At 45.1% G+C, this 27,872-nt stretch overlaps 1 protein-coding gene across 11 annotated transcripts in view; it reads right to left on the bottom strand.

The window, feature by feature from the left end:
* Positions 1-27,872, bottom strand: part of SLC36A1 (solute carrier family 36 member 1) — an 88,280-nt gene that overhangs the window by 35,448 nt on the left and 24,960 nt on the right. For 4 of the 11 annotated variants that reach the window (XM_086412517.1, XM_086412518.1, XM_086412522.1 and 1 more), the window contains 4 exons: positions 23,606-23,704; positions 19,904-20,070; positions 16,210-16,379; positions 2,821-7,265 (listed from right to left, as the gene is read on the bottom strand). In XM_086412517.1, coding sequence (XP_086268643.1) covers positions 6,994-7,265; positions 16,210-16,379; positions 19,904-20,070; positions 23,606-23,704 — 708 coding nt within the window. In that variant the 3' untranslated portion in view covers positions 2,821-6,993. Of the gene's footprint in view, positions 1-2,820; positions 7,266-16,209; positions 16,380-19,903; positions 20,071-23,605; positions 23,705-27,872 lie in introns of those variants that run through there. The other 7 variants (XM_086412519.1, XM_086412520.1, XM_086412525.1 and 4 more) reach the window with 4 other exon arrangements.

Genomic DNA, 27,872 nt, shown 5'->3' with positions numbered 1-27,872 from the left:
AACTAAGATCATGGCATCTGGTCCTATCACTTCATTGCAAATAGATGGGGAAACAGTGGAAACAGTGTCAGACTTTATTTTTGGGGGCTCCAAAATCACTGCAGATGGTGATTACAGCCATGAAAGATGCTTACTCCTTGGAAGGAAAGTTATGACCAACATAGACAGCATATTAAAAAGCAGAGACATTACTTTGTCAACAAAGGTCTGTGTAGTCAAGGTTATTGTTTTTCCAGTAGTCATATATGGATGTGAGAGTTGGACTATAAATAAAGCTGAGTGCTGAAGAATTGATGCTTTTGAACTGTGGTGTTGGAGAAGACTCTTAAGAGTCCCTTGGACTGCAAGGAGATCCAACCAATCCATCCTAAAGGAGGTCAGTCCTGGGTGTTCATTGCAAGGACTGATGTTGAAGCTGAAATTCCAGTACTTTGGCCACTTGATGCAAAGAGCTGACTCATTTGAAAAGACCCTGATGCTGGGAAAGATTGAGGGCAGGAGGAGAAGGGGATGACAGAGGATGAGATGGTTAGATGGCATCACCGACTCAATGGACATGAGTTTGGGTAAACTCCAGGAGTTGGTGATAGACAGGGAGACCTGGCGGGCTTCGGTAGCAAAGAGTCGGACACAACTGTGCGACTGAACTGAACTGAACTGAATAAATACATGTGGCCACACAAGGATCTGGGCATGAATATTCATAGCAGCTTTATTCAGAACACCCAAAACTGGAAGCAACCCAAATGTCCAACAACTGGAGAATGAATAAATAAACTATGGTTCAACCACACAACAGAGTATCATTTTGAAATAAAAACAAACTCCTGACATGTCACAACATTAAGTATAAAAAGCATTATGCAAAGTGAAAGAAGCCAGACAGAAGGGACAACATGTAACGTTCCATATACATGACATTCTAGAAAAAGCAAAACTAGAGACAGAAAAGTTAGATGTGTTGTTCCCAAGGGCGAGTGGCATGGGGATGGGACTGATAGCAAAGGGACACAGGGACCTGTAGGGGTAAAGGAAACATTCTGTATCTTCACTGAAATGGTGGTCAGATGACTGCATGCATTTGCCCAAGCTCATCAAGTTGCGTACCTAAAAAAAAGTGACTTTTATCATATGTAAATTATATCCCTATTTACTCTCCCAAAGGTGGGAGGATATCAGTGGCCAAGGATCTAAAGGGTACTGGCTGAAGACACACAGTTTCTTGGCACACATCTGCAATGGGCTGGGTCTGAGGAAACCAACCTACTTAGCAAAAAGCCCTGGCTAGATCTAGGGTCCAAATCCAGTTCCTGTCACTCAGCTTATGTCTGTGTGAGTGCAGTGGGCTGACCTTGAGGGCCTTCGTTACCTGGAAGGAGGGATTATGGCCATTATGTATGGATATGAGCAGGAATAAAAACATGAACAGTCTAAGAAGGGCTGAATGCTCTGCCTGAAGCCAGTGAGCAAGACAAGATTATAACGAATGAACACAGAACCAAAAATACAAGTAAAACAGCTCCTCTCCAAATCTTGGTTTTCTTCAATTCAGCTAATACTTTATGTTTCATGAGCCCCTCATGCCAGGTACCATGTAGCATTCTCTCTAAGCCTCTCAACAGTCCCTAAGGGTGGCCCTCCCACCTGAGGCTGCAACAAGTAGGGCGAGGCAGCCAGCGCCTCAGGAAAGAGCTTGGGTTCTGCAACCACAAGGCTTGTGTAAGTATCCCAACTCTGTCCCTTGCTGGCCGCTGTTCTGGAACAGACACTGAATGCCTTTGAGCCCCTCAGGTCCAGTAATAACACTGATCACAGAAAACAGTCATGTTTCCCCACCTTTCTCCATAAGTGTTGTGCCTCAACAGTGCTCCTTGAGGGCTCTGCTTTTAGAGAAGTCTAATCTAGTGTCCAACGATTAGTTTTCAAACCGTCTTAGGGGCAGCTTGGATGGCCTTGCTTTTCCTCTGCAATGTGACAAAAAAGGAAGGGGAGTCATCTCTTCCATGTCCTGACGTCTATCTCATCACTTCAAGAAAGGTGGGGGTAATACAAGTATTACCTCTTGTATCAGTCAGGGTTCTTCAGAGAAGCAGGACAAGTAAGATGGAGATGTACACACATGAAAACATATGGGAGGTGGTGGGGGGCGGAGAGAGGAGGAGACAAGACACACACACACAGACGGGCATTTCAAGAACGTGTGTGATTGTGCAGGCTGGCAAGTTCAGAATGTACATGGCCAGCTGGTGATTAGAAACTCTTGGGCAGGAGTCAATGCTGTAGTCTTGAGGCAAAATTTTTTCTTTCTCAGTGAAACAACCTCCATTACGCTCTTGAGGCTCTTCAGCTGATTGGATGAAGCCCACACACATTTTGGGGATTATCTTTTTATTTAAAAGCAACTGACTGTGGACATTAACCACAACTACAAAATGCCTTCACGGCAACACCTAGGTTAGTGTTTAACTGAATAACTGGGTTATTCAATATAATCGCCCAACCACCTTGACACTGAAAACCATCACGCCTGTCCTGGGTGGTCCTCTGACATGCACAGAGGGGGCTAAGAATTCCTACGCAAGCTTTCAAGAGAAGCAGGAGTAGACTTAGGAAGAGCAGGATTGTCTAACAGAAAAGTAACTACCTGCCCTTTCTCAGGGACTCTCCATCCATAGGTGGGTCTGCTGTTCACACTACTCCCCTAGATGAGTTCTGTGACATAAACCTAGAAACATTTTGACCTAAGATCCAGTAAAGGGATCTGAGTGATCGGGGGAAAAAAAAAGAGACAGAGAGAAAACAAAGACACAGACTCCAAGCTCTCAAAAATAAAAAATAAAGCTCATTTATTAAGGAAAAGTTTAACACATGATCCGTGTGCAGAACCCAAAACAAAATCTTCATGAGTCCCTGCATGACCCGCATTTCTACACGTACCATTCAGAACGTACACATGCACACAGGCACATGACATACACGGGACTGTCTAGTTATCAAGACCCGCTGGATGGCAGTTTTTCATTTTCCTCTTGGTCACATATCCACTAACATGGTTTACAACAGAGTCACATAATTTTATTGTTCAGTAAATTTCAGTAAAACAAAACCACTTCCACAGCATCACCTTGATTGAAACAAAAGAACATGGCTGACAGCAGGCAACTTCACCATTACTCCCCACCGCGACTCTGGTAACCTCAGCTCAGCACCATTTATGTCCCCTGGCCAGGGAAAGACCCGGGGATTAAAGGACAGGGAAGAAATGTCACAGGCTGATGCCGTGAGTGCAAACAGCTTTGCAACTAGCAGGACTGTCTAAAAGTATTAACCATGATTTCAATATAAACCGTACTCTTTCCTTTCCTCTTAATGGTCTTGGAGATGCGTAATGTACCTTGGAAAATTAAATTCTAAGGCAGACTTGGAGCCGACTCCTGTACATCAAGTCAAGCCTTTTTAATTTTATTTCCACCAAGAAGCAGCTTTGTGTTCTGAGCTAGGTAGATGCCAGGGCTCACCTGAACATCCAATCAGCCATGAAATAAAACAAACTGATACAGACTCCCTTGCAGTGAGTAGTGAATAAAGAGAGCTGTAAACAGACATAAATTGAGATTCTGCACTTCCAAAAACACATGAGGCAAACATGTAGTGTTAAACAGAGATGCTGTTCTACAATTTAGGAAGGGAGAGATTTGAGGGAAAAAAAAGCCAGGCAGGAGAACAAGGAGGGGGAAAAGATTTTCCTAACATACCTGTTTGGAGATCATCACTTTAAGACAACTTTGCAAACTGCAAAGTTTGCCTTTCGTGGGGGTAGAGGGTAAACGGTGAGCATTATCAGCCAGTAAATCTGACTGGAAAGGTGACTGACAGAGGAGTTAAGCTGCAGGTTCTAGGCTAAGACACACCACACAGTCACATCCATCTGGCCAGGGTCTGTGCACATGAAGGGCTCTTAGCAGCACAACATAAATATAAATAATGCCACTTGTGAATGGTACAACTTCTAGAAAAAGTGACTAGAGGATGCCAGGTCACGCTGTTCCCAGCAAGAACCTGCATTTAAGGAGAGGTATACTGCCTGCAGGGAGTTGGAAACCTGCTCCTGATAGTGGCGTCTGCAGGAAGGAACAAGGGGCTCTGAGAAGCTACCTCTGGGCTGATGGAACCTGGGGCCGCCCTGGGGAGGCTGGAGAAGGACACAGAGTGAACAGCACTGGGCCAGAAAGCCCTATCGTTTACCTTTGGTCAGAAAGATGTGGCCCCACATCCCTGCAAGCCTTTGCTCTTTTGTTCCCTGATTGGTCTCCTACTTATGCTGGGGCTTCTTCACCAGAGACTAAAGCAGGGCCCAGGGAGAGGCTGCGAAGGAAGCAGGGAGGGAGCCCTGACTGAGAAGCCCTGTGGGCAGCAGACTAAGCTTCCCTGAGCTGGGCTCGCCAGCTGCTTCTGTAAAAGGAAGGGCTTCTTCCACTAAACCATCTGGCCAACCCTTTACTCGACAACTGACTGCTGTGCAACTGCACAAGCAGGAAGGTCCCCATGGCATCCACCTTGCCTGGGTCTCCTGAAGCAGCCATGTGATCAGGCTGCCCGAGAAGAAAAAGCACAGGAAGCTATCGAACAGGGCAAGGCCAGGCCAAGCTAGTTTCCTGAAGCTCCAAGGCTGCAGCAGTCTCTCCTACATACCAGGTTCCCTGGGCAGGGGCCCTGAAGCAATAGACATGGGGCCAAAAGACCTCAGGATCGTGCTGTCCAGTTGTCAGGTCCCAGCATCCCAGACTGGGTCTCAAGAGCCGCCTGGACAGGACTGCCTCTAGCTGTGCCCTGAGCACACAGAAGCCTCCACCGTGGAAGCTGTGGGTGGGACACATGTCTGAGCCCTTAATAGTGGCCCACACCTTCTCGATGGAAACAAATACTCAGGACCGCTCTGGAAAGACTGCTGGAGCCTGGGCTTGCAAATGGGAGTTAAAGGTTCTTGAAGTTACACTTTGGTAACCAGAAGTTACTCAGAAAGCTTGAGGCTCCAGAGGGCAGGGCCACTGCTACCTCCAGTTAGAACCCTGGTCACATGAGCACCTGTGAGTGACCACCAAAGAGCCGAAAGAATGGGGGAAAGTGTTCACTTTCCTAAGGGAGACCAGATCACCACTGACTGCATCTTCCTAAGTGAACAAATGATTAAGTAGGTCAGGTGTCACTGAATGAGAGAGTCTGGCTTTGGAACAGAAGAGAAAGAAAAAAGCTGGGGCTGTGAGGGTGGGTCCCAGCCCCCAAGAGCTTTGGTGAAACACAAAAAGTAAACCCCTGATAAAGGAGTGCTGCTCTCCCCACTTTCAGGTAAGAGGCGGGCAGGGGTGGAGGACAGCACGACCCTGTTACCTACACAGGAGCATGTGCGTGCACACACACACATACACAACTCAAGAGACGGAGATTCAGTGAACAGCCTTCTGTGATACCTGTCACACCAAGAGGGAAGAGGCAGCCGACAGCGCAATGGACATTTCCAAGCCTTCTCTGCAGTTTGTCCCCACACCTGATGGTTGACCTTGAGGTGAGTCAGCCCTGAGGCTGCCTCTTTTCTGATACCCAGGGAGGCATGCGGGGTTGGGGGTAGAGGGACAAGGGCACGATTAGTGTTCAGAACACAGGAGACCGAAGTCCCAACCAAGTGGTTCCATTAGAAGTCCAGATCCTGGAGGCAGCTTGGGGCTGGGTACTTTGCCCACCCGCCCTGTCCTCCAGGGCTTGTAAACAACCGAGCACCACATGCAGTGTCGGACCAGCTGCTGCAAACTCTGGGAACTGCCCTTCACACTGGCCTCATCTTCTCGTTCACAGCAAGAGTCGGGGTGTCCTCCTGGACGCTGCCGTGCCATCTGTCCGTCAGGAGCTGAGGTGGGGAACAGGTCTGAATGCACAAAGCGGCTGTTTTCTAAGCCTCCTATGGAGAGAAACCCACCCCACATCGCCATTCTTCCCCTCCGCTTCGTGCAACATCTCCTGAGTCCTTCCTGCCTTCTCAGGAGGAAATCAGGTTGGTTGATGGGAGGCAAGGTCCGTGACTCCCCACAGAGGTCCGCACTTCGATGGTCCTGACTAAAAGCTCTGGGGTCCTCGGCCAAGGGTGCTGAGGGCCTCCGTAGACACCTCCTGGACTCAGTTTCCTCTCAGAGGGAGGAGTTGAGTGAGAGTTTACTGAGGAAGGAAAAAGTTGCAAATAGGCCCAGATCTAGAGACAGAATCTAAAAACAAAAGCTGGTTTTAAATAAAATATAAATATTTTCAATTTTGGCAGCACTTGATATCTTTCAGCAGTTCGAGCAACTAAGATAACAGTATCGTGACCCATGCGAGGAAACCGGAGAGGAGGTGGTGTTGCCAAGGGTCACGGCAAGCCAGAGAAAGGCCAAAACCTCTAGCTTTGGGGGCTGGTTTTCAACTACTAGGTAGGCTCCACTACTGGGCGGAGACTTGAATAGGCAGGAGAATACTGAGGTAAAATATTTGGAAGAGAGCTAAGAGGTGGGCTTGGCTTGATAAAGAGGGGCATGCCCACATTATTTCATCTAGGCTTGGCCCGGGCAAGGAGAAAACATGAGGTGACAGACACTGAAATTTTTAGATAAAGTGAATTGTGCAACAGGGATAATTTGGAGAGGTGGGTCAGAAGGAGAAAGGCAGGCAGTGAAGGGAGGAGGTGGGATCAGGGAAAAGAGGTGAAAAGTTCCGGGTTAAAATAAGTACAAATAAACAGAGATGGCGCTGCCGCTAGAGGTACCTCCCATGCAGCAGCGAATCTGCTGCCCACGCCCTACCCTGTCTTCATCCCTACCTGACCCAGGGTACCTAGGAGCCAGGTAGGGGTTCCCAGACAGCGACCTTACCTTCCCCCAGAGCCTGGACCCTGCCTGAGGCTCTGGAGCCAGGTGCTGGGGGAACACACAGGGTGGAGTGGGCTGGTGCAGGGACGCACCCAGCCTGCTATACAAAGGCACTGGTGGAGTTGATGAAGATGGGAGCGCTGCTTGGCTGGATCAGCTCATACAGGGTCAGACACGTCCCTACCACAAAGCCCACGAAACCCAGGATGCTGATCAGGGCGTCCTTGACAATGGTGATGGGGCTCATGCCCTCCGAGTAGTAGGTGGTGATCTCCAGGAGGGGCGGGATGATGAGGGCCAGGGCACTGCTGCTCACGGAACCCACCAGGGAGATGACCAGGTCCAGGCGGGGGATGAGGATGGCCAAGATGCCTGTGGGAGAGAGGACACGCCTGTTGAGGACCACCCAGAGCTGGGAGAGACCGCCTTACCATTCAGCAAATCTAGCAAGTCCGTCTCACAGAAGGGGGAGCTCCAAGGAAGCCAAAACATCATCCAGCTCAATTTCTCATTGCACAGATGAGAAAACTGATGCCTGGAGAGGTGGCATAACCCAGGACTCACTGCAAGGTAGGCAGAACTGGGATGGGAACCCAGATCTCCCAGCTTCTCCTGTCACAGTCTGTGACTTCCATCTTTCTGAGGAAAAGGAGCCAAATTACATCCCAGGGCAATCTGGTCCTACTAAAGGACAGTGAGTGGAGAGCAGAAAAAGAGGTAGACCTTTTCTGAGCGACTGCTCATCTTCTTACCCCTGAGGTACCTCTGACACAAACCTCTCTACTTGAAAGACAAGAAATGAAATGGTGGGAATGGGGGGACCCTCCTTCTGAACAATCCCATGTAAGCCCCATGGCATAGAGCACTTTCACGCAGCGAAAAGAAGCAGATCTGTGTGCAGGCTGACCTCAAGAGCGAAGCCCCCCACGATGACTGCATTCCTGTGTCAGGACAAGCCGGTGGCTTCCAGACCTGACACTTAGCCCGGGTGTATGTGAAGAAGGTGCAGAGATGATAAAGATGAAATGAGGACTGCGTGAGGAAACGCCACAGCTTTCCATAGCACACCAACACCTGTACCACCAGCCAGCTAGTCAGACAGTGCTGTTTAAATCCAAGCAGAGGACTTACTCCATTGCCCACTGACCCTATGACTTCCCCTAACTCAGCTCTCCACTCGGGGGGCGGGTAGTGGTGAAAGCCAATGTTTCATAGGTTTATTGAGGATTATGGGCTCTGGAATTGGGCACTAGTGTTTGGACTCTGGCTGTGTCTTGAGTGACACATGGCTCTTTTCTACTCCCCAGTTTTCTTGTTGATGAGATGAAGATATAAAAGCTCCCGTGATGATCAAAGGAGGTTACAGAGGCACTTAACAAAAGGCCTGGTGTACACCAGGCACACAATACAGTTAATATTATCAGCAGTAGTGTATATTTCGTTGCTCATGGCAAGTGCACCGTTAACTCGCTAATAATCAAATTATTTTGATGAATCGTCTTCCCCATTGCTGGGCTCCGGCCAGCAGTTCTGAGCATTGAGACAGTAATCCAGAGCACATCTATCTCCTCCCTGATCTCTATAAGAGACTCACACTGGACACAGTAGACTCACACTGCTAACTGCTGCTGAGGGTTTCAATTCTACATTCATTTCATAAAGCAGAAGCGAAGTCCAACTGCTCTGAGGAAGGCATCACAGTGGTGAGACGCCAGAACTTCTTAATCCTGTGCAGCCAACTGTACCCTCCAGATGGACTATTGGAATCAATTGCTGCTGCTTTGGGTGAGCACCAGATGAAAGCAGGGGCTACATTTAGAGGCCAGGTTTTAAGAGAAATACTCACTTTTTTGCCTGGAACACCACTCCATGCGGGAAGGCAAGAGGCAGGCTGGGAACCGGGATAAGCAGAGCCACGTCACCCGTCTCACATTCACTCACTCTGCAGTCGCGCCGTACAATAACGCCACTGTCACTAGCTATCCAAATCTGAATGAACTCGGTCCCTCAGTCACACCGGCCACACTGCAAGGACTCAACTGCCACCTGTGCCTCCTGGCTACTATCCTGGACAGCACAGACCTGGAGCACTCCCATCATGCAGAACGTCTACTGTCTAGCAGACAGCACTGGGAAACAAGCACTCGCTGAGCTGAATTCGCCTCTGCTCCATAGGTACAGACCTCCACAACATTATTATGGTCTCCGCGGAAAGACAGCCCTGAAGAATTTACATGATAGAAAGTGACAGAACTGGAACTAGGGCCTCAAGTACCTGATTCAGTAACATTATAGACCCAAAGATCAAGAAAATACAGAATGGTATGAGCAGGAGGAGGGAGAACAGGGGATCTGGCTGATCAGCAGAAAGATCCTGTCTGTGAAGAACTGAGGGGTTCAGATACCAGATTAGCTTTCCCAGAGACACACCACAATCATGAGGTAGAAAATCCAGTACAGGTCAGCCATGACCCCTCTCTGCTTTTCAGAGGACTCCAGACAAGGATTTTGAAGCCTGGTAACAAAAGGAGGTACAAGGAAAATGAGTTTCAGATCTGCCTATGCTGCCCAGGGTTTTACAACCTCAGGGCAATCCCTTCCTCTTTCTTTCTTCTACATTCAACCTTCATGGCAATTATCTCTGAATACCCTCACTGTTCTGAAGCCTTCAGAGTCTACCAAAGGTATAAGCTTTTAACTTGTTCTGCAAGTTTAAAATAGTCTGTTTCAGCCTTCAGCTATTTCTAACTAGAGTTGATGATGGCCCTCAAACCGTCAGGGTTGAGTTTGGAGGAAAGTTGGAAGTGTTTGTAGGTTGATGACAAAATGATGCTCTCATCACAGAAAACCTAAGACAACAAGAGCTGATCTGCTGTGTGACCTGGAGTAAGACACTTGCCCTCTCTGGGGTCTGGATCTCTCTGCCTAATGTTTAACCACACAGCGGTGGCTCCAGATGTTTCAGTTCAGGTGAGCAATGGGATGGAAACAGCTGAGGCAGTCATCAGATCTGGGCCTTGGAAAGGCTGGTATAAGGGTGTGGTTAAGGGTCGGGACTCAAAATCTAGGCTCCAACCCACCACTGACCAGTCAGTTACTTAACCTAGTTAAGACATCTTCCCTACTGCTAAATAGGGATGGTCAAATAAGATCATTCAGGTAAAGAACTTGGAGTTCTACACACATAACAAAGGCCTCATAAATGTTAGCTAACAGCATTATCCATTCCTGCTCAGGAGCAGGCTGCATGTGACCTGGGGTGTGGAATCAGCTCCCATTCTGAGCCTAACTTCATTTACCCATGGAGTAAGGTGACTTCATTAACACTGGATAACTTGCATTGCACTTGACTCTGAAATTTTAAGCAACTGCACAATGCAGATTTAGTCACTTGGGAATGTGTTCTGGAATATGTCCCTCAATTCACTGTCTGGGAAGTACCATGTGCTGCTCCAGAGTGATACAGCTGACTCACAGGATTCCATCTTAGAAGACATGGTCGGGCCAAAAATGTAACTTCTAGCCCCCCTGCCCCCGACTAGGGCTTCCCTGGTGGCTCAGTTGGTAACAAATCCATCTGCAATGCAGGAGACCCAGGTTCAATCCCTGGGTTGGGAAGATCCCCTGGAGAAGGAAAGGGCAACCTACTCCAGTATTCTTGCCTGGAGAATTCAATGGACAGAGAAGCCTGGCGGGCTACAGTCCATGGTGTCACAAAGAGTCAGACACGACTCGGCTATTAAACCACCGAGTCGCTCTGGTTTTGTACTATAAAAGGAAGTGTGAGTTATTCCTCCTGGTCCCCGGGATGCTCCAACCACTGAAGAGAAAGCAGGCGTTTATGCTGAGACAATAAGTCCCTGGAGGAGACAAGTCAGAGGATCTGCCTGGCCCCTCCCAGTGCTGAGGGTCTGTCCTCTCCTTTCCTCTTGCGTACTAGCCTGGAGGACAGATGGGTACTTCATGATATGAGCTAAATGGAGTCATGTGCTCCACTCTGATAAGAATTAAGTGAAAACAGAAAGAAACAGAAGCTTGCAAGATCAGAATCTTTTCTCAGACTGGATGGAAATGTTCCATTTCATCATGACTTTAAAATAGCAACCTGAAAACTTGTTCTTGACTTGACTACTGATATACAAGATAAGTATGTTTAACACAAATGTCCTTAATAGAGGTATTTTTTAAAGGGCAAAACTTTAAAAAGCCAGGACCACAGGGCTGCAAAGGGAGGACCCTCTTCCTGTCCTAGCTTGACCAGATACACAGTTGAACCCTAAATGCAGCCCGACACTGGAGAAACATAATGAGGGGAGAAGGCAGGAAGAATGAACTTCCCATTAGTTAATATGCTGGGGGAGGAGGAAGGGAGAGGGACCCAAACGGAGGACCTAATAACCAAGGCCTCTGTTTACCAAACACCAGGCAAACTCAGTTCAATTCAGTCGCTCAGTCATGTCCAACTCCTTGCGACCCCATGGACTGCAGCACACCAGGCTTCCCTGTCCAGGCAAACTAGATTTCACTAATTCCAGAGATGGGAATCAGGTACTCAGGAAAGATATGGGAGCAACTAAAACCTCTTCTAACACTGAATGTCTTTACTCCATGAGTTAAAGCCCTTAAGAAAGAGAAATCCAAGAAGGCAGATACCTGAGGAAGCAGCCAACTGGGAACCCCCTCTCCCTGTGCTGTGCTGTGCTTAGTTGCTCAGCTGTGTCTGACTCTGCAACCTCATGGACTATAGCCCGCCAGACTTCTCTGCCAATGGGAATTCTCCCGGCAAGATTACTGGAGTGGGTTGCCATGCCCTCCTCCAGGAACCCTCTCCCTACTCCCCCACAGAAAGAGCATCTCACACAAAGAAGGTCAAAGACAGCACTCTCCCCACTGGCAGTTCCCCAGCCCCCTGCAGCAGCCTAGCTGTGACATGAACAGCTTCGCTGTTGCCCTGAGGACGAGCAGATCACATGATTAGTCAAGAGGGCTCCAATGGTATTGCAAAACATCTTCCTTTTGGGTTAAGAGACACTGAAAACGTGATCTTTTAACTGCTGAAGCAGCAGGAGGCCAACGGCCATGTTCAGAGAAGGAACTGACTGGAATTCTGAGCCTGTGGTTTTAGACCACAACAGAAAGAGCTGACTTACGCACAGAGCAGAGAAAGCACTTAAGAGACAAACACGCTGACAGAAGGCCCTTGGACACTTACCGCTCCTGTGTCCAGAAGTGCTTACTGCTGTTATCACCACCAGTGTGGATGAAGCTCATCTGTGTGACTCTCAAACGGCTAGAAATCTGTCTTTAAAATTAATAACAGTCTTGGACAGAATGTATAATTTCCTTTAGTGGGAGCATAAATTTTAAAAACAATACAAAAACAAGGGAAACCACCTACATGTCCACTGTTAAAGGAGTAGTTTCGTAAACATGACCTACCGATACAATGGAATATCATGCAGTCATAAAAAGTATTTCCAAAGATATGCACAGTCATGAGACAATTTTAAACCAAATGCCAAAGACAAAATCACATGTATATGAGGACTGCAATTATTTATAAAAAGCGCCCATGGGGATTAACACAGAAGATAAAATGCAAAAAAGTTATTTTAAGTCACTGGGATATTGGGAATTTCTTTTTCACTTACTCTAGATCTAGACAATCTTCAAACGCTTTTATTACATTAACTTTTTTTGGAGTAATATTTTGGTAGGAATTTAAAATCAAGCTCAAAGTACTAGTGCAGAATGACAGAGTTTTAGACATGAAGTGAGGGGATCCCTTTCACATCTTACAAATGAAGAAACTGAGGCCTCATGACCGAGCCCGTGGTGGAGATTGGGGCTCAGAGCACAGTTAGTGCTGCTGCTCTCTTTCTTTGTAGCTGCAAGACCGAGATGTGTAGGAGGCCAAAAGGGGTGGAGAAAGCCGCTTTGTTTGGACCTGGAAGCTTCATCCTCTAAAGAGTCTGGCTGCTTGGACTGCTTTATATTCTAGGCTGATACATCTCCTAACTGAGATGGTTGTACTGCTATTCTGTCTTCAATAACAGGTTTATGACATTCTCATACCTAACTGAAATAAAATGTGTCATGTGGCAAATGCCACAGCAGATCAGTTCAAACCACTGGAGGACAGGTTAGCGCCTCAAGGAATCCAAAGAAACTACTCTTTGCACATCTCTGGCCTCTTTCAGGTGGAGCAGCCTCTCCCAACCTCTCCTACACAAGGTCTGGACATAAGGTGATCTGCTAGGTCTGCATGGCCAAACATATGGGCTGGAAGAAACTACTGTCCCATATAAAATTGTAACAAAATGAGCACCAATCTCTGACATGCATATTTTTCTTTCCTTTCCTCTCCAAAAGTGTGAAATAAAGCATCAAAAAAGTAGACATGGTCATCTTTGGCAGATGGGGAAGAGTGGTTGAATTCTAAGTGGAAAAAAAAATGAGGCTGAACCAGATTTTCCTGCTTCCCTTGGGGATGGAGGGTGAGGAGGTGGAGAGAAAGTTGGGGAGAAAACAAGAAAATAGCCCAAACAGCAATAATATAAGCTGCCATTAAAATTTATGGGTGTAAATGAAAACAGTTACATCAAAGATCTAAAATCATATACCAATTAACCTTTGGCCAAAGGATCTGAAGTTACAAAGATACAAAAACAAAATGAACTTAGATAAATGCAATTAAGTTGGTGCTACAGTAAAATACTGCTCCCGAATCCCACAATAACTTCAAAGTCTCCAGGGAAGGCAAGAGAGGCTGAGCACTCAGAGATGAAGGGGTTGCACCCTTTAATAGGATGACGATGCAAGGTCAAGTCACAAGAGATCACAGGAGAAAGGGAAAACAACCCATTGCGCTTGAAGATCAAAAGCAGCTCGTATCCTCTGAGCGTCACACCGCAGAAGGGAGGTGAGACCCACAGACAGAGCCAGGGAAAGCGAAGTGAAAATCAAGAGGCATTTAAGGATAGCATGAGGTCTGTGAGTCAGGATTGCTGGATCCCGCGGGGTGCAGCGGAGAGGAACCTGGCAGGAAGCGAGACATATGCTACCGGAGGCTGAGCCAAACTTGAGAAGAAAATGGGGCGGTGAGAGGAGCCAGGGCCAGCTCAGTGCCCCAGCTCTTCCAGCAGGGACAACACATGTACACAGATAGCCCTACTTTCTCTACAGTAACCACTCCGAAACAAAGCCCATTATTTGAGCTATCCCTATCCTTTCTTCTAGTATCTGTTGGACTCAAGAATCGGGGCCTTAGAGTTGACATTATGAACACCGTGCACATGGGTGCTGTCTCCTCAACACTCAGATCTAATTCCTCTGTAGAGGAAATACACATGCTTGATCAAAGCCTTCAGGGTTGCCGGCAAGAGACAACAGTAAAATCTAGGAGAGTACAAGCCTCTGATCTTATCACACATTCAGGTGCTTTACTGGAAAGTCAAAGCTGTACCCTGCACATTCCTTCCTTTCAATCACTTTGGGGCAGCAGTGGCCTCCAGGCAGTGGGCTGTTTTCCAGGCTGGTCTAAGGAGATAGCCCAAAGGGCTGTCCAGTTAAAAATATGAGAAGTCAGATTCCTGGTTGCCATCAGCTCTCTGGGGCTGGTGAAACCAAGGTGTGCACTCTGCTACCCAGGTCCAGCCTACAAGAACGCCTCAGCAGGAGAGCTGCGCAAGATTAAATAGGAAGGTCTTCAGGTCTCAGCTCCAGTGAGTTCCTTCCATGCAGACCTGGGACACTGAGCTTCCACCCACTGCCCTAGAAGTAACATCAGGAAGGTACCTGTAGGTGGCTGGGGGAGGGCCATCCTGGGATGGGCGCCAGTCTGCTCCCCACATCTACGTGGGTGGGAGGAAAGGATGACAGCCTCTTGCTTGCCCTGCTCTTGCTAACAGTCAACCAATGAAGTCATTTCAAACTTTCCAGACTATGAGCGCACGTTAGACAACTATCAAATCATTCATCCCTAAAACACTCCATTCTGGTCCAATGAACAAATATCGTATATTAACACATACATGTGGAATCTAGAAAGATGGTACTGAGGAACCTGTCTGCAGGAAAGGAATGGGGATGCGGAAGTAAGAACAAACCTGTGGACACAGCTGGGCAGGGATAGAGTGGGACGAATGGAGACAGCAGCGTAGACATATGTACACCATCATGTGTAAAATAGCTGGTGAGGAGTTGCTATACAACACAGGGAGCCCAGACTGGTGCTCTGTGATGACCTAGAGGGGTGGGGGGCGGGGGAGGGAGGCTCAAGAGGGAAGGGATACATATATAACTATGGTGGATTTGTATTGTTGCAACCAGAAACCAACACTACGTTGTAAAACAACTTTCCTCCAATTAAAAAATAACTTAAAAAAAAACTAATTAAAAGAAATATAGACCAGCTTTACTTCAAAGACAGAGGCTTGGACTGCATACTTTAAGGAAAGTTCCAATATGATAAGCAAAGATGTCTCTTTTCCCAAGAGAGTAAAATGTTTAAAAAAAAAAAAAAAACAACTAACCATGGCCAAAAAGAGACATACATCTGTGATTCAAGTATTTCAATTTAGAAAGAAACTGTAAATCTCTTAAAATTTAAATTAGATATTACAGACCAATTTATTCAAGAATTATTTTATCAACTTCACAGGAGCTTCAAAAAAATAATTTATTTTTGAATTATACCAGTTTTAACCAAGAACAAATAAGGCGCTATCTTGTCTCTCAGCTCACACTCCTGGTATGTGGTCAGAAGAGAGGAATTAAATACAAAGTAATAAAGCAAACACCTAGGGTAGTCAACAGAAATTTTCTAAGAAACAGATTTTAGGGAGAACACCATCCAAAAGTATCTAGAATAATATCAGGCAGTCTCAAAATGCAATCCAAGGAATAGACTGTCACACTGAAAACACGATTATTTGAAATAAACAAAGATACACCTGCTATCAAAGAACTTACAGTACTCATTATGCATGTGTGTTAAATGGATCTCTTTTAAACTTTTGCCATATTTCATACAGAATAATTGCACCCGTTTACGAAGCATCATGACCATTGCCATTACATTTTAGGCTGTCTCTATAAAGAAACTACCACTCCTGTTCCTGTATCCTTTAGAGCATGTCTATAATCAATTCAGTCCCTCCGCAGACATGCCTCAACTCTGATGCTGAGACAGTGCCCAGAGTTCCCTGCTCACACAACACTGGCTACGACACAGGCCCTCTCTCACAAAAGCCCTGGGGACTGGGCGCCCTCTGGGGAGAAAACAGACAAGGTAATGATCTTGTCTTCTACTCACACGTCAGACAGACCAGCACAGTGCGCACGGAGAGATCTATCACCAGTTCACAGTGCTCAGGCCCACGGGCCACAAAGAAGGGGATGATGATCTCGGCAGGGACGTAGAACTGGAGGGCGTAGGTGAAGAAGATGCCGACGGAGTAGAGCAGCTTAACTGACTGGTACAGCCTGCAGAGAGAGTCGAGACACACTCAGAGCCAGCTGTGCACACTCACACACCCAGCAGTGAGAGTGCAAAATGGCTCTGTGGTGATTTGGCCGTATCTCTCCAAGTTACAAACGCATGTCTCCTTTGGATGAGCAATTTCAGGTCTAGGGATTTATCCTATAGCTATACTTGTACATGCACACATAAACTTACAGGAAAAATATGTCACTGCAGCTCTAAGTCTGAAAGATTAAAGAGTTCCAATGTTAATCGGTAGGGAATTGGTTAAATAAATCATGGCACCCCGATGTGCTCAGGCGTGTCTGACTCTTTGTGACCCCATAGATTGTAGCCTGCCAGGTTCCTCTACCCATGGAATTTTCCAGGCAAGAAACTGGAGTGGGTTGCCATTTTCTACTCCAGGGTATCTTCCCGACTCAGGGATCCAAACCATGTCACTTGCATCTCCTGGATTGGCAGGTAGATTCTTTACCACTAGCGCCACCTGGGAAAACTGGCATTCCCACAGAAGTGTTCAAAAGTAGGAGAAAGAACTCCGGTGCTGATACGAAACTACCCCCATGACATAAATTGAAGTGAAAAAAAGCATGAAGCAGAACAGTGTAGACAGTATGGTACCCACTGTCTAAAAAAGGAAAAAGAAGGAAAATCACCCCCTTTCAGACACACGTACATGTGACATTCCTATATACGCCAAGTATCTTGAGGAGGAAACACAAGAAACCTCTGAAATGGAAAATTGTAAAACAGGGGTCCTGAAGAGCCAAGTGGAAACCTAATATTTTCTGTATGCCCTTTGAACATTTGGAATCTTTTCCACGGGCATATGGCCTTTAACAAATAAAAACAGAGACCAACATGACATGGTAAAAATTAATAAACAAAACATTTTTAAAAGGCAAGAAAAAAAGGAGTAAACAGCAGGAAAAAAAATACAATTCAAATGCAACAAGCCTTTTCATATCTTTCCCATCCAACGCGGTGCTCCCAAGAATCAGATGGTGACCACACAGAATGAATAGGCAGGAACAAAAGCCATCTTTCCATCCCACTAGGGCTGGCTACGATCCTACCACTGCTTCATGGGAGGCTGCTCAGAGAGACTGCTAACCTACTATGGGACACGTCTATCTTATCCCAGACCTAGGACAGTGAAGAGTAGAAAAAAGGTCTGATCAGTAAGTATTCAGATTTGACATGCCCATTAAAGAGAAGGCCATCCTGCCCCTAAGCAAAGTTCCACTTCAAAGAAGACCCTCATGCATTACCAGCAAGAAACTGTGGCCTCCCTCCCTTGCTGGAAATCTATTTAAAAGTGGTGATTATAGGGACTTCCTGGTGATCCAGAGGTTAAGACTTCGCCTTCCAGTGCAGAGGACGTGGGTTCAATCCCTGGTCGGGGAGCTAAGATCCCACATGCCTCAGGGCCAAAAAACCAAAACATAAAACAGAAGCAATATTGTAAAAATTCAATAAAGACTTTTTTTAAAAAGTGATTATACTGTTCACGGTGTGCACTGACTTTCTCTGTGGTTGAACTTAATACCTAGAAGATGTTCTAATGCTATAAGCAGGAGAACACCCTGGGAGAGACTGAGATTGACAAAAGGTCTTTTGCTCCAAGAATACATAATTAAAAACCCTTTGGGAAAAAACCAGCTAGCAGCTCTATAATTAAACTCAGTGCAGCCCCAAAGCCTTCTGGAGTGCTGGGAAATCTAGATTCAGGATAGCCACCTGCTGGGACAGCCAAATAAATCATACCCAAAGGGAGGCAGAAAGATTAGGGGACCTGGGGTGGAAACATCAGAGGAAAGAAGACAGATGCTCGCCTATGGCTTCAGATTATGTTGGCTGCTTCTGCTGCTCCTGATCCATTTATCTTCAGTTATGCTGAGCTATTACTTGACTCTTCTCTTTTGAAAAGGCATGAATATTTGGAAATTGAAAAGCAGGCATTAGAGGGAAAGAGAAAGACTTTTGGGAGAAAACAGCCCACTTCAGGGTTACCACTTGTCTGCTGATCAGGGTGACCAGTATTAAACACTGATCCTACTGAAAAAATACTTTTCTCAATTTCCTCAGTCAGTCCTTGTACAATGCCTCACCCATTATACCTCTAAAACCAGGCCAACCTGAAAGGTTATTCTGATCCCTAGGGCATTCGACAAGCTTTACAGCATCTGCTCACGGCTGCTGTCTGCAATGAAATTTTAATCTTCCAAAAAGAATTGCTGCTTAGGACACACCCTCTGACATTTACCTTTTCGGGAAGGATTTCAGTATGTCTTGGTCGTTCTCTGCAATACAGCAATCATGACTTAGGGAAAGTGAGATACAGAAGGGTTCCCAGCCCATGGTGAGAGGCTCGCCTGCACCTGCGCACGGAGCAAGTGACAGTCCTGGGACAGGCACAGCAGAAGCTGCGGACCAGGCAAGGCTGCCCTCCGCTTTCCTTATGTATCTGGAAAGGTTCGAGGTCAGTGGACTGGATGCTTGACCCTTCTGGGCTCAGATCTCCTGGGAGAAGTGGCACCATCAGTCAGTGGATCAATCAATCCACGAGGCATCTGTCTCCATCAGAACGACTCATCCAAACAAAGTACAAAGCTCAGCACCATCCTATTCTCCATAGTGCCAGTACAGCAGTACCAAGCTCACGCATGTTATTTGATCTGCATGACAATTCTGACAGAAATGACTAGTCTTAGTCCCCAGAAAGGGGAACTGAGGCAGTGGGAAGCTGTGACCTGTCCAAGGCTATAGAGAGCTGGGACAAAGCAGATCACCTCTATCCTCTGTGCTCCAGTGGCTTTCTGGTGAGCTCTCCTCATTTATAAAGGCCTCACCGACTCAGCAGTTAGTCCTCCCTTTTTGTTCAAAAAATCTTCACTTGGTTTTGACTGTATGCCAGGCATTGTGCCAGGGGGCTGGGGTAACATGAATGAAGCTTATAATGTAGGGAGAGCACGGCACAGGTAAACAGACAACCACAACACAATGGAATAAAGACTGAGACAGGATCCTCATGGGACCCCGCGGCAGCAGAGAGGAGGGCCACTGACCTAGACTTGACGTTTCAGTCGGTGAGACATTAGAGAATTTCTCAAACAGAGTGACTCCCAGCATGAGGCCTCTTCACTGAGAAGGAGCTAGATGGGGGTGGAGCTAGAGCCTGAGCGGCCCTCACTGCATCTCAGGGTTTCCTCTTCATCGTTAAGAACTAAGGGAAGGTTCTGTGCCCTCTCAACAGGGGAATGCATGACGGGACTGAGGGTTAGATGGCTCCCACAGGTAACAGGAGAAGAACAGATATGAGAGTCAGACTCAGGCAGGGAGACCAGCCAAAAGGCTTGATGGGCAGCCAAGGAGGATGGTGCTGATCTGGGGAATGGGGGCACGAAGGGGCTAAAGTGAAGTGGGCTGATTTAAGAGATAAGAAGGAGGAAAAATACACATTATGACCCTTATTGATTTTTTTAAAAAAACCAGTGCTCCTAGGATTCCCTCCTTCCCTACATACCAACAGTTGGGCAGGTTGAGAGTTATGCTGCCTTGGATGTTAGCTCCAAAATGCAGGTAACCCAGAATCCCCAGGCTGACATAGAGGGCAGTGACGATAGCCATTCCCACATAGAGGATGAGCGAAAATTTCTTAGGATCCTTCATTTTGTTTTCAAGGGGCAGAACCTAAGAGAATAGTGAGAGATGAGAAAGCACCATTAATGGCCAACAACAATAATCCAGTAATATTCTCAGAAAAATGTAACCTCTCTTTTTTTCCCCAGAATTTCCCCAAAGCCCACCTGTTGTTTACTAGACAGACAAATGTAAGCTGTTCATCAGACATTATGCTTGCAGACTCTGGGAGATGGTGAAGGACAGGGATGCTGCAGTCCATGGGGTTGCAAAGAGTTAGACACAACTTAGCAACTGAACAACACTTGCCAAGCTGGAGGAGCTTTGGAGCCTGCTGTCTAAGCAGGAAGTCCCAAGAGGTATGGTGGGCAGGCCCGGAAGCCAGGACTCCTGTTGCAGGTTGGCTCTCTGCCTCCTGTGGGTTGGGAGTGCTTTTGGCACCCTGAATGCACGTGCACAGCACCCAACAAGCCCTCTCCCATCATGCCCACTCAGCATGATGAGCAAGAGACCCAGCGGTGGCCCAGGCCAACTGTACCTCGACTGAGATCATGGCTCTGCTAAGCTGTCCCAAGAATGCAAAATGCAGGTCAAGGAAAACTGCCACTCCAGTTCCCAGAAACTGTTTCCTTATCTCAAAAGGGGGGGGCACTAGCAGTGACAAGTGAAACCTCCAACTTAGAGAAACTGAGGTGCTAGGGGTGGCATGACTTAACAGAGGGTCCTGGAGGCTGAAGTTTGTGGAGATGCATAACAAAACCCAGTTTTCAGACTCCTATTTCAAACCACTGACCCTGCAGCCTCCTCCCTCACAGCAGAGGATTTTCTTTAACATTTGCTAAAGCCAAGGAAAGGCCTTTTATTTGCAGTTTTTTAATACTTAAAATTTTATTATGAAAAAGTTTCTAAAAATTCTATTGAAGTATGGTTGATTTACAAAGTTGTGTTTAACTTCTGCTGAACAGTGATGTGACTCAGTTATACATATACATATTCCTTTTCACATCCTTTTCCATTATGGTTTATCACAGCATGTACTTCCCTGTGCTATACAGTAGGGCCTTGTTGTTTATCCATCCTACACATAATAATCTGCATCTGCTAATTCCAAACTCCCTTTTCCCCAACCCCCACCTACTCCGCCCCCGGTAACCACAAGTCTGTTATATTTGTGAGTCTGTTTTTGTTTCGTAGATATGTTCATTTTAGATTCCATATGTAAGTATCTTTATGACTTACTTCACCTAGTATCGTAATTTCTAGTTGCATCCATGTTGCTACAAATGGCATTATTTCATTCTTTTTAATGGCTAAATAATATCCCTGTGTGTGTTTATGTGTGTGTGTATTCATTATCCATTTATCAGTTGATGGACATTTAGGTTGCTTACATATCTATTGCAAATAGTGCTGTTATGAACATAGGGGTGCATGTATTTTTTTCAAATTTTGTCTGGGTATATATGACATGTATAACCCACGACTGGGACTATTAGATCATATGGCAACTCTATTTTTAGTTTTTTGAGGAACCTCCATACTATTATGAAAGGCATTTTATGAAGAATGGTTCATACAGGGAACAGGGAAAAGACCAAATGTGCCTATGACTACCTTCATGATCTGCTATCAACCACATCTGGCTGGGCTGTTGCAGGAAAAGCAACTTAGGGAAACATCTATCTGGCCCCTTCCTCTGTCTTTGGTCTTGTCATTGTGCCCATTTTCCACAAGTGCCTCTGGCCACCAGACAGAGCACGTCTCAGCCAGACCCACCGGCAGACGGCAGACACCATGAGCCTGCTGTTGGCCCACAGCTACCGGGTACATCACAGCTCTGCATCTCCAACTGACCTTCAGCATCCCCCACACCAGATCAAGGGGCTCAAGCTTCAGTTGATCCACAATCCAACAAGAAACAGTTTCTAAACTTTCCTTTGGTTTCTTTCTATGGGGAGTCTTGGGAGCCAGAGGACAGGGAGCCCATCTCCTTCAGGCCAGCCAGTCTGGACCAGGGGTGCAGAAACACAGAGAGCATGGGAAAGCTCAGTGAGCCCAGAGCTTTTCCTGGTCACGCCCAACAACCCTCAGATCCGGCCTAAGAGTCAAAACAGCCATATCTCTATTTTAAAAAGAGAAAACACCAACAAATCTTGAATTAATAGATAAAGACGGTAACAGAATGACTTTATCTGAGCCCCTGCTGATGAAATGAAGCAAAGAACAACTTCTGCCCTGTGCTGCTAGGGAGAGCTGATAAATTCAGCACAATGTTCCTTAAGAACCCAGGGTCCCTGGGCATCTTTCCACATTCACTCAGCCTCTTCTTTCCAGATCTGAGTGCTTCAAAGCTCTTTATCCTACTGTAATATGGGTCCCTTGAGGCCTCTGCCTGAGCAGCAGGGAAACCATATATGTTTGTGAATCAAGGTGAGATGTTCTTCTTGGGCAATGAGAAGCCCCAAGGGCAAGCACCAGGGAAGGTTTAAAACCTCAGAACAGTCACATACACCTGCTCACTCAAAAAGTCTCTCCCATGATGTTACGAGTCATATTAACACATTCTATTGACATCATCAGGGCAATTCTCAAATCGTGACAAAAAATGTCCACCTCTGAGGTTTTCTTAAAAGTGTATAAGGATGCTCACCTTATATAAAGAAAACCTAGACAGTGCACCTAAATGAGAAGGAAGTCCAAATGGGAGGGTATATGTATATGTACAGCTGATTCATTTTGCTGTTTGGCAGAAATTAACACAATACTGTAAAGCTCCAATGAAAATTAATTTTTAAAAAGTATGTAAGGTGACAGAGCAATCAAATAGGGACAAAAAGATACTCCATGAAAGGAGAACTGTCTTCCCATTTCCTAAGCCCTAGGCTAACAGCTTTCTTCAGAAAAGAAATCTGGACCTTTATTATGAAAAACACAAGTAAAAATCTAATTAGGTACACCCGAGGGACAGAGTCCTCTCTTTAGGGGAAATTGGTGAAATCGCAGCAATGATGGAGGAGCTGAGCTAAGAGTGAAGGCTATTGGTTTATGCATGGAAAATACAGCTCAACAAAGTTTCAGGGCAGAGAACTCACTCATATGTTTATTGATTTAATGATAATATCAATACTATTATTAATGAAAATAAAAATTATTGAATGCTCACCACATGTCAGGGATTATTTGAAGTATTTTAGACATGTCTCATTTAATCCTAAAAACTATTAACACTAGGCTCCCTTTTCAGAAGCATACAATGAAGAATCCGAGAAGGCAAGACCTTGCACAAAGTCACATAGGTACTCTTTGGCAGAGTTGAGCCTAACCCCAAATTGGTCCAGCTCTAGACCCTGCATTCCAATCTGTCACCCACCGCTGCTTACTGCACGCACAAGAGATGCATGTGCAATAGACAGGCTTGAAGGGAAACAAAAACTGGAGCTAGGAAACTTCAGTGGAGTCTCTGAAATGCTGTTCATTAAATGGCCAATAAACCTTAAAGACAATTTCTAGGAGCATTTCCTCAGCATTCCTTAAAATGGACCTTAAGAACACCGAGGGCACCAGAGAATCACGATGCATCTCTTACCATCCCGATGCCTTCAAATGCAAAAATGGCCGTGCCAAAGAACAGAGGGTAGGTCTTCCAGGAAGCCACCAAGGGGAGGTGGCTGGGGTCTGGGATATTCTGAAAGAGAGAAAACAAAATAGAGCAAAGGCTATACAGAGATTCATGATTTCAACCCCAGCATCAGACCGGTCAAACCTTTCCTAAATCTAATATTCTCTTAAGGGAAAAAGTATGACACTATGACATCTCAGAGATAATTTGGGGTTGTATGTAGCCCTTCTATTTTTCCTTCAAGCCAAGAAAAGTCTACTTGCTTTGGGGAAACTCAAATGTTAGAGACTATATAAAAAGAATCACATTCTTTCACTAGGTGATCCCATCCCCAGAAATATAATCTGACAAGGAAAAGATGATTAAAATATGAAGAAAATTGAGCAAAGCCTTTGAATGGTAAGCAGCAGCAAGCCTAAATGTTCCTGAACATCTGTCTGTTAGTGTACTGCACATCAACTAAACCACACTCTTACACTATTATGCACTGTCTAAAAAGTACAAAGCGGGATAAGTAGTACATGAAAAATTGCTAATGAAATAATAGTGAGAAAAATATTTTAAAATTTTATATATTTACTATGATACAATTACATAAACATTCCACACAGATAACAGCTGGAAGAAAAGGTGGTAGGTTTTTAGATGAGTACTTTTCTCTTTTATCTCTACTTCCCTCTCTTTCTTTTTTCAAAAATTCTGTGAATCAGTACTTGGAAAATATTATTGACAGGCACATGACAGCACTATTGGTACAAAGCGGGGGAAATAGCAAAAACAGCATTTTAAAAAGAAGGCAAATAAAAACCAAGGCAACTGATAACGGCAGGTACAATGTACCTAGCTAGCTGACCAATGGCAAGATTCCCCAGTGATGGCCAGTATCGAAGGAGCAGGACTCAAGAGACAAAAGCTGCCATTCTTTCAGAATTTGACTTTTAGATTTAAAAATGTCTTTAAAACTGCCTTTTACAATGTTTTAAACCTGATTTAACTATAGAGGTATCTAGATAAATATGGAGCCTGTTCTAACAGTGTGACAGAATAACGTCGGAGGACAAAAAAGAGACCTACTACTAATCTCTATAGTAGGTTTCTCTTTGAAAGATTTCAAACCAATTATATTGATACTATAGTCTCCTTAAAATATGAAGCATTTTTAAAATGCTTTCTTTTCCAAGCCCCTGCTAAGAAACCAGTTAGATCTCTTTATGAGAAGCACTGCAGTTCCTTGAATGAAGCTGAGACTAGTAAATTTTTTTTTTTTTTTTTTTGATGAAACATGATGGTAAGACTGTCCTTTAATTCCCTGAGTCATAGTATAACTAGAGTTTCTGAAAACTGCCCAGGGTCATACATTGGGCTGAGACATCACAGAGGGAATTTCAAAATACACGTCTGGGGATACTGGTGTGAATGAGACCAGCAGAAGATATTTACATACTTAATGATGGCTACTGCCTTATACCCCAACCAACTAAATGGAAGAACTTTTAATTTGCAAAAAATGTACAAATTAAAATCAGGTCATTTTCAACATATTATCTCCTCATTTGCACCACATTATCATGTAACTATAATAGCTTTTTGAGAAAATGTTGTTAAATGTACATAAGAATTGCTGGATGTACTCCAATTTTAGGAACATTATTAACTGCGAAAAAATATGTCTCAGAATTAAGGATATCTGTGGTGGTCCAGTGGTTAGGACTCCACACTCTCACTGCTGAGGGAATGGGTCTGATCCCTTGAGCCTCCAGGTACTGCCATAAAAAATAAAGAAAGAAAGAAAGAATTAAGGACATGCAGTGATGAATTAAGGACGTGCACTGGGAGCCAAAACAGTTACTGGGACTCTGCTCAGAAGTGCGCCATTTGTCACACACGTGATAAAGAGACCTGCTCAGGTGGAAGGAGCCAAGCGACTCCCTCCAATGGTGTGAGTCTGAGGAGCAAGGGCACCAGCCACGCACATGCTCAAGGCTAGGAGAAAATTCAGGAACTTTGGACATTGGGGGATTTATCAAGACAAAGAGGGAAAGATACCAACAGGGGACAGCAGTAAGAGCAGCGACAAAGACAACCAGAGGGACAGCTTTAGCCATGTGCCACGTCAACAAGAAGCTGCTGGCCACCCAGCCAGACCACATTCTCCCCTCTCCAGCCCCGGGAGAGAGCACTCCCGGGTCACAACACTCCTCCCCACTGAGCCCAGAGGCAGGCTCAGAATCGCTCTCGGGCCTCAGCAGGGCTGCCTCGTCCAAAAGCGCAGGTTGTACTAGGCACAGACAGACCTCTGGACAGACACTTCTCTCAGCTGGGACTGAGATGCTATGGACCCTGTACTTCCATCCCTGTCCTCCAATCACAACGACCACAGCCCAGCTATCTGCAATGGTACGAAATTAAATGTGGTGTCTACGTGAACTGGCCTCACTTCCTGTGTCTTTGAAAATGTTCACTGCAGCAGGTCCTAAGCACCAACTGAGATCTCTAATTGTAAAATTAAATCATACGTTTATTTGTGCTTCCTTGTGTTAACTTAATGGGCCAGAGATAGGGGAAGAAACTCTCTAGAAATGGTCGTTCACGTGGTCACAGGTCCTCCTTCCAGTCCATTAAAAAAAACAGAACACAGACAGCTGTCTATTTTATGCTTTAGAAAATAGTTCTACAGGAGAAGAGTCCATATCTGCCACCCACCTGAAGGAAAAAACAAAGAATGCTCACTGACGACAGTGTTGATTTAAATTCATTATGTCACTTCCTCAGTATAAAAGTCGTTGCATTTTATACCCCACTGTTTTCCTGGGAACCTCATCAGTGGGTAACTGGGTCACTGTTATGCAGACTGTGAAAATGAGGTAACGTTCACCTGTCAGACTGGCCCAAATTAAAAACATTGATACGTCCAGTGTGGCTAGCATGGGATGCTTACTGACTGTGGAAAGGAGTCTGTAAAATTAGTAAACGGCTTTTGGAATAAGCAACTTGGCAGTATAAAAAATTCTAAACTGTATACTCTCCAGCAAGTGTACCTCCAGCTCCTCTGTATGCATATATTATATAAATACATGGAGAAGTACTTATACATGTCCACAAAATGATAAGCATAAGGATACTATCATAATACTGAAATAACACTAAGGTGATATATGAATTGACAGGCCACTGACTGGGGACTGGTTAAATAAACTACAAAACTATGGCATATTTATTCTCTGAGATACTATTTAATAATTTTTAAAAAAGAGGTAAGAACAGATATATCAACATGGAAAGCTTTCTGAGGCACTGTTAAAGAAAAAAACTAAGGTAGATAAACACTATATATAATAATTTTTTAAATTATGTTAAAAAACACAAAACCAATTTTCATTTTATATATTTCTCTACATAGAAATACAATATGTAAATCCATTCAAAGGACCTAGAAACACATGTAGCAGGTCCCAGAGTGGAGGAGATTCAGGGTGGGGACATGCTGCTCACAGGTACTTGTGTTGTCTGTATTTTAATGAGCATGTATTGATAAGTTGTTTGGGGAATTACATTCAATATCAGGAGATGATGAAGGACAAGGAAGCCTGGGGTGCTGCAGTCCATGGGGTCGCAAAGAGTTGGGACACAATCTGGCGACTAAACAAACAAACAAAAATCTTTCTTTAAAGTTATCCTTTTAAAGAGTGGTGGGGGAGGGACAGTTATGGAGTTTGGGACTGATAGGTACACAATGCCGTATTTAAAGTGGATAACCAGTAAGAACCTACTGTATAGCACCGGGAACTCTGCTCAATAGTATGTAACAAGCTAAACGGGAGAAGAATTTGAAAAAGAATACACATGTATATACATAACTGAATCACTTTGCTGTACACCTGAAACTAACACAACATTGCTAATCAACCATACTCCAATATAAAATACAAAGGTAAAAAAATAAAGTAGAAGGGAAACATGGAAATAAAAATGACATCCTCAGCCTGATCTTCTACCCATCCATATACAGATGTCCTCTCCTGCACCACCCCACAGACCTGACCACATGGGCTACATGAGGGGGAATGATCACCAGATTTAGAATTCTGACAAATAAACACAAAACTGGAGTGGTAAAATAATAATATAATATTCCTCATTATATTATATCATACGATGATTCTTCTATTACTTAGTATAAAAACATAAATTGTATAATTTAATATTTAAGAATCATCTTAATATTTTCTCTATT

Source organism: Bos grunniens, chromosome 7 (genome assembly GCF_055505025.1).
Source record: "Bos grunniens cultivar Pamir isolate PY7600 chromosome 7, Bosgru_T2T1.0, whole genome shotgun sequence".
In the NCBI taxonomy this organism is placed as follows: Eukaryota; Metazoa; Chordata; class Mammalia; order Artiodactyla; family Bovidae; genus Bos; species Bos grunniens.
Note: the sequence above shows the minus strand (reverse complement) of the source record. Positions and strands in the feature narration are given on the sequence as shown.